Source organism: Homarus americanus, unplaced genomic scaffold (assembly GCF_018991925.1).
Source record: "Homarus americanus isolate GMGI-L3 unplaced genomic scaffold, GMGI_Hamer_2.0 scaffold18703, whole genome shotgun sequence".
In the NCBI taxonomy this organism is placed as follows: Eukaryota; Metazoa; Arthropoda; class Malacostraca; order Decapoda; family Nephropidae; genus Homarus; species Homarus americanus.
Genome location: NW_024749779.1, coordinates 6,952,898 through 6,968,698, shown reverse-complemented (window position 1 = coordinate 6,968,698; position 15,801 = coordinate 6,952,898). Strand labels below are relative to the sequence as shown.

At 39.7% G+C, this 15,801-nt stretch overlaps 1 protein-coding gene across 1 annotated transcript in view; it reads right to left on the bottom strand.

Annotated features, from left to right (window-relative positions):
* LOC121853842 (macrophage mannose receptor 1-like) overlaps positions 1–15,495 on the bottom strand; it is a 58,129-nt gene extending 42,634 nt beyond the window's left edge. The window contains exons 1-11 of the mRNA XM_042348216.1: positions 15,038–15,495; positions 14,386–14,555; positions 13,683–13,813; positions 6,984–7,093; positions 6,551–6,612; positions 6,207–6,362; positions 5,943–6,016; positions 3,473–3,582; positions 2,402–2,605; positions 1,918–2,052; positions 1,437–1,553 (exon numbers count right to left, since the gene is read on the bottom strand). Coding sequence (XP_042204150.1) covers positions 1,437–1,553; positions 1,918–2,052; positions 2,402–2,605; positions 3,473–3,582; positions 5,943–6,016; positions 6,207–6,362; positions 6,551–6,612; positions 6,984–7,093; positions 13,683–13,813; positions 14,386–14,555; positions 15,038–15,083 — 1,315 coding nt within the window. The 5' untranslated portion in view covers positions 15,084–15,495. The remainder of the gene's footprint in view (positions 1–1,436; positions 1,554–1,917; positions 2,053–2,401; positions 2,606–3,472; positions 3,583–5,942; positions 6,017–6,206; positions 6,363–6,550; positions 6,613–6,983; positions 7,094–13,682; positions 13,814–14,385; positions 14,556–15,037) is intronic.
* Between the last annotated feature and the right edge of the window lie 306 nt (positions 15,496–15,801).

Genomic DNA, 15,801 nt, shown 5'->3' with positions numbered 1-15,801 from the left:
TCTTCTAGGAGGGTGAGTGTGAGGAATGGGACAGTGCATGTCTACTGGGAGGGTGAGTAGTAGAGTGCATATCTACTGAGATGGTGAGTGGGGTGAGTCGTAGAGTGCATATCTACTATGACAGTGAGTGGGGTGAGTGGGACAATGCACGTCTTCTGGGAGGATGAGTGGGGTGAATAGGGCAGTGCATATCTATTCTGAAGATGAATGGGGTGAGTGGCACAATACACGTCTACTGAGGGGGGGGATGAGGTGAGTTTGACAGTACACGTCTACGGGGGGGGGGATGAGTAGGGCGAGTGGGACAATATACGTCTTCTGGTAGGGTGAGTGGAACAATATACGTCTTCTGGTAGGGTGAGTGGAACAATATACGTCTTCTGGTAGGGTGAGTGGAACAATATACGTCTTCTGGTAGGGTGAGTGGAACAATATACGTCTTCTGGTAGGGTGAGTGGGGTGAGTACTCCATCTACACAGTGTATAGTATGAACCACAACTTATTACAGCAGAAGTTTCATCGCCTATATTTTAATTGCCTAAAACTTTTATATAATTTGTAAAATTCTTGCTATAATATGGCTAGTGTAATAGGCTTAGGGTCATAAGAATATACGGTAAAAATGACAACATATGAAGAGTAACACTTTTAGTTTAGGTTTCCTACATGTTCACCTGCAAGTAGGATATCCACGTTCAAAATATATTAAATGTGATGACATCTAACGGCTTCTCTGGAACAGGTGGTAAATGCTCCTGGACGGAAATTACAGTGTACCGTCATGGGTTGTTTAACTTCAGTGCAGTGAATCTATATATTGCGTGCCTTGCCGTGCTGTACAGTACATTGACTTGGTGGTGTTCTTCAGTGAGTACTGCATATTAGCTCTAGATACTGGGTTGATAACTGGAAATATAAACACGCTCCAAAAAAGTATTTTTTCAAGTTTGTGTTAGACATTATGACACAATGGACGAAAGATATTGACAACCCTACCGAGACAACGGGAGTGGCAGTGTTAATTTTGAATTTCATCTGACATAACGGTGAAGATACTTTTTGAAGTGTATTTCCAATTGTCTATACTTTATGAATGTTTTAATTGTGTCTCGGGGTGTCTATAATATCAGCTGAATTGTTATTTTAAAGTAACACCAGACTTTTATCCCCGATTTGGTTAGAGAGAACAGCTTCTTGACCCTTGAAATTCAAATTATTCTCCCCCCTGAGAATATTACAACATTTCCTTCTGCCTGTATTGAGATATTTAGTTGCCGCCCCAAAAAACAAAACAAAAACATTCACAGGCAGTATAGAGGGTACAACTAATGGACCACCCTGTAGAATCTTTGCAAATGATAAATTATGTACATTAGAAAAAAAATATTCATAAATCAATATTAACTAGTGAAAAAGGTCAGATTAAACAACTAACCAGAAGGAGGAGCGAGCGAGAGAGAAGTTCCAGCAGGCACCTCACAAGCGTAGAATTTGGCCTCCTGACAGTCAACAGGTACCCAAGAGGAATTCTTCTGGAGTCCTTTGTCCCATACTGCCGGAACAGTATAATAAGACATCTCTTAGATTTAGTGGACAATTAAGGGTCTTTTAAAAATATGCTGCATCAAGTACTCATTAACCAGCCGTATATGTAGATTTTGACCTATATGAACAGTGACCAATGACCTCTCATTAAAAAAATTAATCTCGTCTATTATCATCTTCTGCCCTCATCTTCAGCCTCTGCCCTCTTACCTGTCATGTATGGTATTTTATCTCTATACCAAATGTTTATGAATCTGTACACCCTTTTACTTCTCAAGCGTGATTTGAGGACCCTAGCCAGTTATTCTTTGACCTAGTAGCATTTGTACATTTCATCTTTAACCACTCTTCTTGGAATAACTAGCACTCACCTGAAACTTGGAAGAAGACACACTTGGAGGAGTTAGAGCTGAGGGCGATGCGGGTGTCTTCCTGTTTCATGAAGGAAAAATTGTAGCTAGCGATGGTGGCACCGTTCATCCAGTAGAATTCCTCTTTGGGTTTGCCTGTTATAGTAAGAAAGGCTAGTAGAGGTGGTGGTTATTACTTCTAAGTGGAATTGTTGTCGGGATAGCTGAAGACATTATAGTAGCCTGGCAGTTATGGTAGTATGGTAGTTATGGTATCTTGGTAGTTTGGTAGTTATGGTAGTTTGGTAGTTATGGTAGTTCGGTAGTTAAGTTAGCCTCGTCACAATAGTCGTGTGGTTTATTCTTAGTTGTGAACTGGGTAAAGGTGAGGCCGTGAGATATAACCAAGTCACTCATAGCTTACATCTCACTAAGCAATTACCATCTCACAACGCAGCAAAAATTCACATTCATCGGGAACAAAGCAACTACTTAAGGAACTTACTATAAAGACCTAGCCAGATGCTTTCAGTCTCGGGAATGTGGCCTCGAATGAATATATCCTCGTCCTGGGTTTCGAGGACAACGAGGGATGCTCCTATGTCTTCACAAGAAGCCTTCGCATCCTCCCAGACAAGGAAGTCGTCGTTTCCCGTAATGAAGTAGTAGCAGGCTCCTGCGAACTCCTCCCATCCAGCCACACACCCTCCTTGAGAAGCATAAAAATGGAATTGGACTAAGTTCCCTGACGTGGATATTATTTTATATAATTCCACGGATGATTAGTTATTTGTAAATCTTGCCTGAGCGACTGCCCACCGGGAACGTTATAGCACCCTCGTAGATGCCAATGGTGGGCTTGTGTACTAATTTATTGTTGAATGCGCTTGTTTACCTGGGTATGTCATGGATTTCTCTGTAAATTATATAAATCATGATTCACTTGTATAAAAATATAAGTAGAGGTGTTGCATTATTACTAGTACAACTAAATTAGTCTCGTGAGTGTTGATTGCCATCGGATTATTTCACCTGGTGAACTAATTTATCTAAACTAAGATTATATTACATTGTATTATGACAATTAATTTTATGTAACACTGACTTTGTCAAAGTAAAGCATAAACTTAATAATTTGAGTGACAACGTATCATAGTGGAGTCATTTTTGTCAGACATTTAGGCAAAGAAAGCTATTGCTCTTCAACCTCCAGTTACCCAAAGCTGCTTACACAACCATCGCGACAAGACAGACTAAAAACACAAGGAACATAGTTTTGTTATTACGTTAAAATTAAGAAGAAGCAACGTAGTTGCAACTCAACACTGCCTGAAGCCTCAAGAGAACTTCATTAAAGATACATACCCCTTGTTGCGAAACACAGCTCGGTATTTAGCAGTCTGCAGAAGAAAGGTGGATTTCGTATGAATTGGGTGAGGAAGAGAGCCTCCAGTACTGAATTTCAATACAGTTTAATTAATATCGGCTGTGTTTGATTTTTCGGCACCTTGTCTCTTTTGTTTTCTTTTTCTGACCCCACCTGTTAGTCTCTCATTATCTCTTTTCACTTTCTCACCTGTTTTCTTCTTACAGATGTAGTGATAGTTGTCTGTGACTCTCTCTACTTCCCATCTTCCGTCAATATCAACATTGTTCACCACGGCTGCTCCAAAGCCACCTAGGGAACTGGAAAATACACACACACACACACCCATATATATATATATATATATATATATATATATATATATATATATATATATATATATATATATATATATATATATATATATATATATATATATATATATATATATATATATATATATATATATATATATATATATATATATATATATATATATATATATATATATATATATATATATATATATGCTGATACAAGGAAAAACACGAAAGTTCCCAAGCGCTTTCGTGTAATTCACATCTTCAGGGGTGAGTACAGACAGTCTGTACTCACTGAGTGAATACAAGCATTTCTTCCTTATCAGCATACTACCGATCACCTGCACCTACAGTGATTTACTTGCACACACACACACACACACACACACACACACATATATATATATATATATATATATATATATATATATATATATATATATCACTATATATATATATATATATATATATATATATATATATATATATATATATATATATATATATATATATATATATATATATATATATATATATATAGTCAACTATCTCTCATAGAGTGATACACTTTCATTCCACAAAGTAGACTTTAAATGTTTTATAAGCTTCATCATGTAACATGTACAGTACATATTGTTTAAACAGCTGTTGTGTCAGTTTACTTTAATTTCAGGAATCGACTTCTCTCCATCTGCTGATGACAGCCAGACGTAATCACAGACCTTAAATCACGTATCCTTAACTACGTCATAGTCTCAGCACACATCACTTCCGATCGTGGATTACTTAAGCGACGGATTGACGGCGTGGAAACGCCCTCTTTTTATACTTAAGTGTATAATATAGAGGCAAGCTAAGAGACCAGCATCTACAACACCGACCAGAAAGCTTTGGGCTACCAGACAGTTTACACCTCTACAGTATACATCCAGTTATTTATTACAATAACCCATAATCCCAACAGGGGTGTGTGGACCAGCCTCACGACAGGTGCGGACGAAGCTGACCTCAAGAATTCGCAAGTGTTGTAAGACAAGTGTGTGGCGTGTTGCAAGTGGGTGCTCAATAAACTAGTTCCCTCGCGGGGCAAATCTGACATCTGAAATCTAAATTCTATGGCGTGACCTTCGCTTCCCTGCTAAAAACGTCTTGTCAACCGTGCACTGGTCTCTGCCTGCCGCCTCAACCAACCTTGCCTCCCGGTCTGCCACATGTTACTCTATCACCCCGATAATACTACGTGACAACTGATCTCCGACAATGCTACCTAAGTTTTTCAATTACGTGTTCACTGACCTCAATAATCAGTTCACGGGAACTAGTTCCTGCCATCAATCACTGGTAGCTATCTATGTGTCTACAACGACTCAACGACTTATCTAAACCTGTGTTCCAGTCATCTATTACTGTCCCGGTTCATAATTTTCGTGCTACTTCCAACGATAACTCCAGAAGTCATCTAGTCATCGTCAGCGTCGGTATCGGCGATGCATTTTTCCTTATGGCTTATTTTGCTGAAGTGCGAGATCGATGAGCGACAAAATCGCAAGGTTCTTGAATCCCTCCGTTCTCTTGTTAGTCCTTATTGTATCGTATGGAATGAGTGGATTCCACAGGTGCAAGCCTCTTTTAAACAGTTTGTACGGTACAGTAGATGTTACATGAATTTTTTTTTTACGGGATTAGCCCACAGGCACAGGTCAATGACCCACATCAGGGCCTGGGGGTGAAAATATAATAATAATAATAATAATAATAATAATAATAATAATAATAATAATAATAATAATAATAATAATAATAATAATAATAAATAAATAAAATAATAATAATTACTTAACTAATTAATACTTATATTCCTCATTAACCTAACCTAAACAACGTCTTTTCATCCGATCTCACATCCTACAAGGTTCAGACTGTTATGCATAAAAGGTTGTGTGATTTTAATAATTATATAGTTAGTGTTTCACCTGTGTGTATATATTATTTTATTTCACTATGACTCCTACTGAAAATTTAATTATATCTTCTGGTGAATATTAAGAAACTTTGTGTAAATTTGGTTCACCTCTACCGCCACATTCCTTTGGTTAGAGAATATTGATGATGGCTGAATATGTTGGGTGTAGAGAGGTAACGTGTCTGTCTATCACTGTTGCGTCATAGGGTCCATACCGGGTAGGACATTGAAAAGGTGTTATCAGGTGTGACACTAGTAATCAATGCAGGTTTTCTTCAGGTACTCCTGTGTCCTACCATACTAACACTGGACCCATGAAAAAAAAATTCACCAGAAACAATGAGGAGATGAAACAAGTCACCAGCGGTCCTCCCTCGTAAAAGTAACAAATACTTACACTGGCTGTGCGTGGCTCCAGTGTGTGAAGTTAACCTTTGTGCCGTCACTCCATCTCCACTCTCCTGGGTGTTTCTGTCCAGTATGAAGAACAATTCTGATAAGGAATAGATATAAGTACCCTCTCCCCCCTCCACTAACGCATACAACTCATATACTGTATTCCCACACAATACATGTATACCTTCTCTAGATGACATTTTCAAATAACAAAATAAAAGAATTTTCTTTCTTTTTTACAGGTCTAGATGTTCATTGACCTTACCGTCTCGGCAAGGCCAATCCAGACTTTGTCATGGAGAGAGAGGGCGAAGTCGTAGGCATGTTGCTGTTCCTGTCCGCCCGTGATCGTCAAGAGGTTGGCCTCCTGCTCCACACACCCCCTTCTACCCACGGCCCATGACGCAGTGTCTCCCGAACTCTGCGGACACCAGATATCAGTGAGACACTATACCAGTATTCGCTCCCAATAAGAACAATGTTAATAATTTTTAACTCATGACTCATGTTAATTTCTACACACACACACACACACAGTGCTGACTAGTCAAAGACTACATAATGAATATCGACAAATATTTAGATTAATTCTACAACATGTCAAGATACCTTGTAGCAGAAGTCACCGATCTGATTCCAGCCTTTACTGTGGTCACACGCCTCTGGTACACCTGGTGAGAGAATAATTACTCCACACCATCCTCATCAACCCCGAGACATTTGTTCGGTCTTAAATCTAATTCTCTTCATTCAGGCAAAAAATTTATTGTTTTCGTTTATTTACAAATATATATCTTATCCTTATCCCCTAAAGTTGAACAATATCACTGTAGGGAAATATAAGAGTCATAGTGTGATGCACCAATATTATGGCATTGTATTTCAGTGATAAACTACTTAATTTAATACTGTATTTGTGTCATGTATAATATATTCTCCTAATGTAGTTGATAGCTATTTGATATATCGGTAATTAATATGAGTGACTTAAAATATAACTAAGTTTGGATTTGCTATATGATTTTAAAATTACTTTACTTACCAAGAGGACGATGGCAGACCAGGTTAAGACGAAGGGAGCAAGACAGTTTGATGAGCGTGGAGGAGGTGGTGAAGGCAGCACACTTACCATCGCTGCCATCATCCCACGGCCTGCGGCGACAACTACGTCAATATCCCTTCCATTATTCCCAACACATCCTGGACACGTCAACCGCATCCATTTACACCGTCAACAATAGCGTGGAGGTGGAACGTGTGTGTGGGAGCTCCGTGTTTTCGTCGAAAAACAGGGTCTTTCCAGGAGTACCCAGTCTCATTTCTAGGAAATCTGATTCGTGAGTGACTAGTGAGTGTCGTGACCAGTACAATATCTATCTGTGATCCCCTTAAGTAGATATATTTGTCAATTTACTGGTGAATCTGTGACTACCAAGAGAGGTGTAGGCCCACCAAACTCCCTTCAGTGCCAGGGCTTGTAATCTGAGCCCTGTCCACCCCCTCACACTCTCCCCCACCGTCCCACCAGGCCACCCAGCTGACCACAACTCAGCCGTCTCCACACTGCCAGCTATTCAGCCCTTACTAGCTCCAATGTGTCTAACTTGGCTGCTAGTATCAAAAATTCCAATTTCACGAAACAACAGCTGACTTATGTGATAATGGGAGTCCAACGGACTCTCATACAGGACATCATACAACAAATGAATAACGAGACCACCAGGAAGCTAGAAGAGGCTGACCGGCGTCTCACTGACGAGCTAAGTGAGATTAAAAAAGCTTGGAGTTCTCGCAAAAGGAAATAAGTGACTTACAAGCAAAGTTGAACGTTGAAGCTAAAGAGAACCAAACACTCAAGACCCAAGTTCAACAGCTGAGTGAGGAAAATTCCAAGCTCCAAGCGGAACTAACGACAACAGCAGACCGGGTGGATTATGTGGATGACATGGGGCGGCGAAACAACCTCAGGATTGCCGGTATCCCTGAAGACACCCACGAGAACTGGGAGTCATCCCAACGCAAAATTTCACGCTTGCTTAATGAACATTTTCAACTTCCTGAAGTAAAGTTTGACCGTGTTCAACGCGTCGGGAAACCCAACTCCTCCCGCCCCCGCGACATCATAACAAAATTCTCGCCCCCCTCTGACCGGGACAAAGTGTTTTATCAACGCAGTAAACTGAAAGGCATTACTATCTGCGTCAATGAGGATCTCTGCCCAGGTACGACTAAAGCCCGCCTACAGCAAATGGACCAGTTTAAAGAAGCCAGGAAACAAGGGAAACACGTGACGTTCAATCATAAAACTCTTGTTGTGAGGGATTGGGCAAGTAGACACCCGCCCACTCACCCACCCGCTGTACCAACACCCCCAAGCCGCTCGAGAACCCCCTCCCTACCGAGGGGGAACCAGCCACTGTCGCTATCACTTGCGGAGTTCCCCCCCCTGTCGGCCAACTCAAGTATTACACGTCTACCCTCTGTGGTGGAAACCAGCAACCCTCAAACCCGGGTGACAGGAGCACCTCCCACTCCATCTGGGAATCACCCTCAACAGTCATCCTAATTCTGTTAGTTGTAGCACTTGTGAGTACGTTACCCCCCCACTATTATAATGTTCTTAGATCTTCCTTTTTCACACCTCAGTGACCCTGAGTTTTACTGTTCCTTAATCAGTATCAATGACCCCACAATAATGATACTAGTGTCATTCCCTTAGATGTGCTAGATCGTATGTGTTACACCCCATTTACCCATGGTGTCGACACAATACTCCCTCATATCGATCCTGATGTCTTTCTACAAAACTCACTGGGTTACACCAACCCAAACTGTAACTATTACTTTCCTGATTCCCCCGAGTTTAGTTCTAGTCTCCTACTACCTCATTCCTTCTCCTTGATTAGCCATAACATCAGCAGTATTCCTCTTCATCTAGATACCTTTTTAGATCAGTGTTTATCTTCTATTGCCCACAAATTTGATGTACTTGGATTCTGTGAGACCAAACTCACTAACGATATTGACCATTTGTATAACATTCCTAATTATAATAGACACTGCGTCAACACGTCACGACACAGTGGTGGTGTCGCCCTATATGTTGATATCAAGTATAACACTTCTGTAAGAGGTGATTTAAAGGTTCAGGAGGAGTTCATGGAGAGTGTTTTCATTGAATTACGTAACGACACACGAAATATCCTAGTAGGGATAATCTACAGAAGACCCCACACTAATGTAAGGAATTTTCATGGTAAATTTTCGAAGCTGATCTCTATCATAAGTTCAGAGAGGAAAGACTGCTACATCACAGGAGATTTCAACCTTGATCTATTAAAATAAAAAACCGACACCTCAGTATTAGACCTTCTTGCTACCTGTCATTCTAAACTCTTCTTCATCACTATAACCAAACCCACTAGAGTAACTGCCACCTCTGCCAGTGGAATTATTTATAACAATATCTCAGATCACTTCCCAGTTTTTGCCATGTATAAAACAGCCACAAGACCTGAAAGGTCTAGTACAGTCTCAATTCAATACAGAGACTACTGCACCGACAGCATACTCCTTTTTTAAAACAACCTAATGAATGCTAACTGGAATCTTGTCTATGCCTCCAACAACCCTAACGTGAACAGCAGTAACTTCTCTTGCATCTTCAATGCTTGCTTTGATAAATGATTCCCGCTCAAGACTAAGTCAGTGAAAACTGTATCCATTTCCAAACCCTATATCACAAGCGAAATTAAGATAATGATAAAGGAAAAACACAAACTCCAAAGGAAATTTGCAAAAAGACCCATAACTTTCGGTGATGCTTACCGAAGTATCAGAAATAGAGTAACTCAAGCAGTTAGAAATGCCAGACGTAACTATTATACAAATAAGCTCCAGTCAGCATCAGGCGACAGTAAGAAAACCTGGAATGTCATAAATTCTATTCAGAACAGGAACACTCAGCCTTCGGCCCCCCACTCAGCTTTTATGATAAACGATTCGGTTATAACGGAACCCTCCCTCATTGCCAACCACTTCAATGAATATTTTATTAATGTTGGCAAAAATCTTGCAGAGAGCATCCCTAATCACCATGAGGAATTTAGAGCCTACCTGCAAAACAGAAGCAAAATGAACTATTCTTATCCCCTGTCACAGCAGATGAATTACTGTCCATCATAAAAATGTCCAAAGATGAAGCAGCAGGCGAAGACAATATACCAATGAGCATCATTAAGAAAGTGGCCCACTTATTACTACCTGTTCTCCTACACATTTGTAACTCCTCCTTCACTAGTGGTGTCTTTCCTGATAAACTGAAAATTGCTAAAGTCCACCCGGCATATAAAAAATCTGGGGACAAAGGTCTCTTCAAGAACTACCGCCCCATATCAGTCCTCCCAGCCTTGAGTAAGATACTGGAAAAGCTAGCATGTAATAGACTAAATTCCTTCTGCAATGCCAATAACATCTTTACAGACTCCCAGTTTGGATTTAGAGCTAGAAGGTCGACTTAGAGTGCTCTGCTATCCTTTACTAATGACATCTTAAATTCCTCTGATGACAGTCAGTTCACAGTCGGTATATTCTTGGACCTCTCTAAAGCCTTCAATACTGTCGACCATGCCATCCTCCTTTCAAAGCTTGAACAATACGGCTCTGTTTTAAAAGAGTGTAGGGAACAGATTAGCGGACCCCTCGTAAACTTATTTACAAAATCATTAGACACCGGAGTTGTGTCAGACTTGTGGAAACAGGCAAATGTAGTACCCATATTCAAAAAGGGAGACAGAGCATCAGCGTCAAATTATCGGCCGATCAGTTTGACGTCAGTAGTGGGGAAATTTCTTGAATCAATTATAGCAGATAACATCCGATCGCATTTAGAGAAAAGCAAATTAATCTACGCCTCTCAACATGGGTTTACAAAGGGAAAATCTTGTCTAACAAATCTGCTGACATTTTTAGGAAAGTCTTCGAGGTAGTAGATAATAACGAAAATTACGATGTTATTTACTTAGACTTTAGCAAAGCATTTGACAGAGTACCGCATCAGAGGCTTCTCAGAAAAATTAAGGCTCATGGTATCGAGGGGAAAGTTTTAAATTGGATAAAATCATGGCTCATCGATAAAATGCAGAGGGTCAGCGTAGATGGTGTTAAATCTGAGTGGGGTCGTGTAACCAGTGGGGTTCCCCAGGGGTCAGTACTAGGCCCACTCTTGTTCATAATCTACATAAACGATCTAGATACTGGGATCAGCAGTGACATAAGCAAGTTTGCGGATGACACCAAAATAGGGCGGCAGATTAATTCAGGGCAGGATGCAAATTCATTACAGGAGGATCTAAATAAACTGCAGGGGTGGTCTGAAAAATGGCAAATTAAATTCAACACCAGCAAGTGCAGCGTACTTAATATTGGAAGAACAAATACTGTCAATGTATACAGCCTTAACAACATCAGCCTTGAGAAGTCGACTTATGAAAGAGACCTAGGTACTAGTAAGCCCGGACCTACGGCCTAGAAAACAGTGCGTTAATGTTCGAAATAAGGCAAACAGAGTATTGGATTTTATATCTAGAAGTGTAAGTAATAAGAGTGCAGAGGTCTTATTGCAACTATATCTTGCGCTAGTCAGGCCGCACCTCGATTATGTGGTTCAGTTCTGGTGCCCTTATTATAGAATGGATATCAATTCACTAGAGTCGGTGCAGCGAAGAATGACGAAAATGATTCCGGGACTTAGAAACCTTCCATATCAGGATAGGTTAAAGAAACTAAAATTGCATTCCCTAGAAAGACGAAGAGTGCGGGGAGATATGATAGAAGTATTCCAGTGGGTGAAAGGAATCAATAAAGGTGATATAGATAAAGTTCTTATAATACCCGAGCAGGATAGGACTCGGAACAACGGATTTAAGTTGGATAAGTTTAGGTTTAGGAGGGAGATAGGAAGGAACTGGTTTACAAATAGGGTGGTGGACGAGTGGAACAAGCTTAGCAACTTTGTAGTAAGTGCTGGAACGCTGGAAAGTTTCAAAAGGAGGCTAGATATATTCATGGATGATAGAGAGTGGTAGTAACTCTCGACAGGAGCTGCCAAGCACAGGCCAACCGGCCTATTGCAGACTCCTTATTTTCTTATGTTCTTATGTTCTTATGTGTAGCAGAAATAGTTTAGTCATCCCTATGAAAGATGAAAGAGAATAGGACAGATAAGAACATGGTAATTTTTAATATCTCAGTTTGTGAGAAATCATTGAATAGTGATGTTATCTTGGTAAAGTAATCTAATGTATTGTATGGAGAAGAGTAGTGATTGAAGATCAGTAGTGCTGAGTCCTGGTATATTGTGGCTCAGTGTATGTTAATTAAAGTAAGTGAATAATATCTTGTGGAAACTTTGTGTATTATTAGAACATAAGAACATAAGAAAGTGGGATACTGCAGGAGGCCGACTGGCCCATGCAGGGCAGATCCCTTTCACACCCATCCCAGCACTTCCATGTGCCTATCCAACTTCGTCTTGAAGCTCCCTAGCGTCCCCGATCCTACTATAGCACTCGGTAGCCTATTCCACATATCCACAACTCTATTACCAAACCAGTGCTTGCCTATATCCTTTCTGAATCGGAATTTATCTAATTTAAAGCCATTTGTTCTAGTTATTTCGTTATTACTGAGCTTCAGAACATCTTCCATTTTACCCTTGTTAATCCCACTTACTTGTACACCTCTATCATATCTCCCCTAACTCTACGCCTCTCTAATGAATGTAAGCCTAAGCTTTTCAGTCTTTCTTCATATGGAAGGTTTCTAATATTATGGATCATTTTTGTCATTCTTCTTTGTACTCTCTCCAAAGAATCTATGTCCATTCTATAATAAGGACACCAGAACTGAACCGCATAATCCATGTGTGGCCTCACTAATGCTAGGTAAAGTTTCAAGATAACGTCAGCAGTTCTGTTACTCACAGACCTAGATACATATGCAGTTATCTCAGTAAATTTGTAACGTTATATTTTTAAAAGTTAATTGCAAAATAGCCTAATGATTGTAGATCGTGATGATATATCTATCTATAAATAATTGAGACTACTCTATAAATTGTGAGTTACTGAGAAGAAAGTTTGAGAAAATATTATGGGGGTGTAAACAAATTTGTTCTTGTAGATCACATGTAACATGGTGGTGTTGGGATGCGTGAGTCATTATAAATGTGACATATCTAGGAAGAGCTTTTAAGAGTTATAAACATTGATATAAATTGTAGATATTATAAAGTGGAGAATCATAGTGAAATATTTAACATAAGTGAACTGAAACTGTGTAAATTATTATTATTTGTGAGCTTCAATTGGGAGCAGTATTTGGACACTGATGGGAGGGATGAGCATCAGACGCCATTACCGTGTAAGTCATGCAGTAGATCTTCTTCTGATAGTATTTTGTAAATAAATATTTAGTTTGCACACATACATAAAAAGCCTGTAATGCAAACGATAATGAAATTTATTGAACTTCAACTTAGAATGCCTTTAATTCTTTGAATGAAAATTGATAATAATTTTGGGGATTTACCTGTATACACAAAACTGACGGCTAATGAGCAATTTAATGTGACATAACATTTTCAAAGGCATCCATCGGATTTAGATAACAAGAGATTGACATATTTGTTTTTTAATTTTACGTATTGGAACCCATACAAGTACAGTCAGGTACTACTCACAGCATTTCGTTGTCGACAGGTTCCTCCGTATCCACCCACACCCACGAGTCGTTCACTAGCCTGGCACCTACCCATGTATACGCGTCTTGCCCCTCAAGCTGTGTCGCCGAGAGAATTTTCCGTAGCCAGTTCTTCCAAGTTTACAGGAGAAAAGGAAAGTTATCATGACAGAGTTAGACGAATTTTTGCTTACAGTACAAGAAGATACACTATTTTTTTTTTAGATGTGAATAGTAAGTATTACCGTCTCGCCTATGAAACTAAGTATACGAAATAGTCAAAATAATGAAAGTGGATCCAATAGGCCTAATTACCGGCATATCTGGAAGAGTGAGTATACAACACACAGTAAACCTAATCTGTTTTTAGGTGCAACTGGAAACAGTGTGGGTATTGGAGCATTCCACTGCCGTGCCTCAGCTACAAATAGGTAGTCTATACCCTTTCACACGTTGGGTAGACCCCTGGGTACGAACCAGTTACAGGACAGAGAGCGAGAGCATATCCAGTTGACCACAACTCCTCATCACGTAACAGAAATACCGGAATACCTATCAATCACAAGAAAGTAACAACCTTCAACTTAATCTAGTGTAATCACCAGGAGTGATATACTCCTTGGTGCAATAGTCATTTGTTTATATGATTTATAGATAAAAATAAACTACTAGAAAACATAACCAAAGAAAGTCGTATGAAGTACCTTGGTAGCTTTATCAGGTATAGACAGCAGGTCACCACCACGGACACGACAAAGGGTGATAGAGTCATCAAAAGTATTCGTGTCAGGGCGGGTGAGGAGAATGTAGCATTGATTTGTACCCTCCCAGAGCTGCCATCCATCAGGACACTGCGCCAACAACACTCCACATGCTGATCACCATCGTCACCATGATGCAAAATTACAAATTCAAATAGTAGGAAGGTGTGTGTATATATGTGTGTGTGTGTGTGTGTGTGTGTGTGTGTGTGTGTGTAAAAGAGAGAGAAAATAGTTTGTGAGAGTAATTTTTTTTTCTTAAAAAATCATAGAAAATCGCCCATTCACTGTATTACCTTTAAGATCAGGCAGAATGAACTAAAAATTTACCTCATAATTTGGTATCAGGGTCAAGTCTCACACAATAAAAGTTCTACAAATCTGTATTGACAAAGTAATACACACATCACATGCGCCTTTCGAACTCAATCTATTCGTGAGTCGCTTATTGTAGAATATTAAAACTGGTAAAGAAATACTAAAGGGATGGTAGTGAGTAGGACTTGCCTATGAATATTGCCGAGAGGCACCGGGCAGTTACTAAAATGACGAAAATGATGATCATGAAAATCTAATAGCATTGATGATAGCATACCTTGGTGGTAGAGAAGGAACAAAGACAGCACCTTGTAGCAGATCATTTTTTTGAGATTCTCCTTTGTGTCACTGTAAGTGCCTATTGTCGTGGCGCAGCGGCTGAGTGGATACAGTACTTGACTCTTGTTCGAAGGGTCGTTGGTTCACACCTAGAGCACCACCGTTCTTAATCGGTACCTTACTTTAGGGTAGGGAAGTGAAGTCCATCAAGACCTGCCTCCTTGTATGCTGAAAATTTATTACACAGTGTACTTGATCCCCACTCTTACTATACTGTATAAATATGTTCAATCGTAGTGAGCTTCCTGTGGTTATGAACGTATAAAGCACTACTGACACTAAAACATGACACAATGGCACTCATGGCACGCCTCCCTCCCAACACACTGGTATCTCTCAGCGTATAAAGCAATACAATTTCATCACTGTGAGAGTCCTCTAGTCAGCACTGTCCCATAATGTACGAGCAGTGTGGAAACTAGTCCCAAAATAATTAACATTTACATCAAGGGTAATTACTATTTGTCTCACTGAATGGGTGATTAGACACTTGGTGTTGTAATGAGGATGATTTACATGTTAATAACGACCATCAGAGTAACTAAATTATAACACATTGTTTGATCAGATGTAGAGGTTATCGTGACCACAAAGATACCTGACATCTATGTAACCATCAGATATACGAGTATATTTGTTATCTCAATGTGGGAGATAACCAGAAGTGATAAAAACATAACAACGTTTTACAGTTTGATAAAT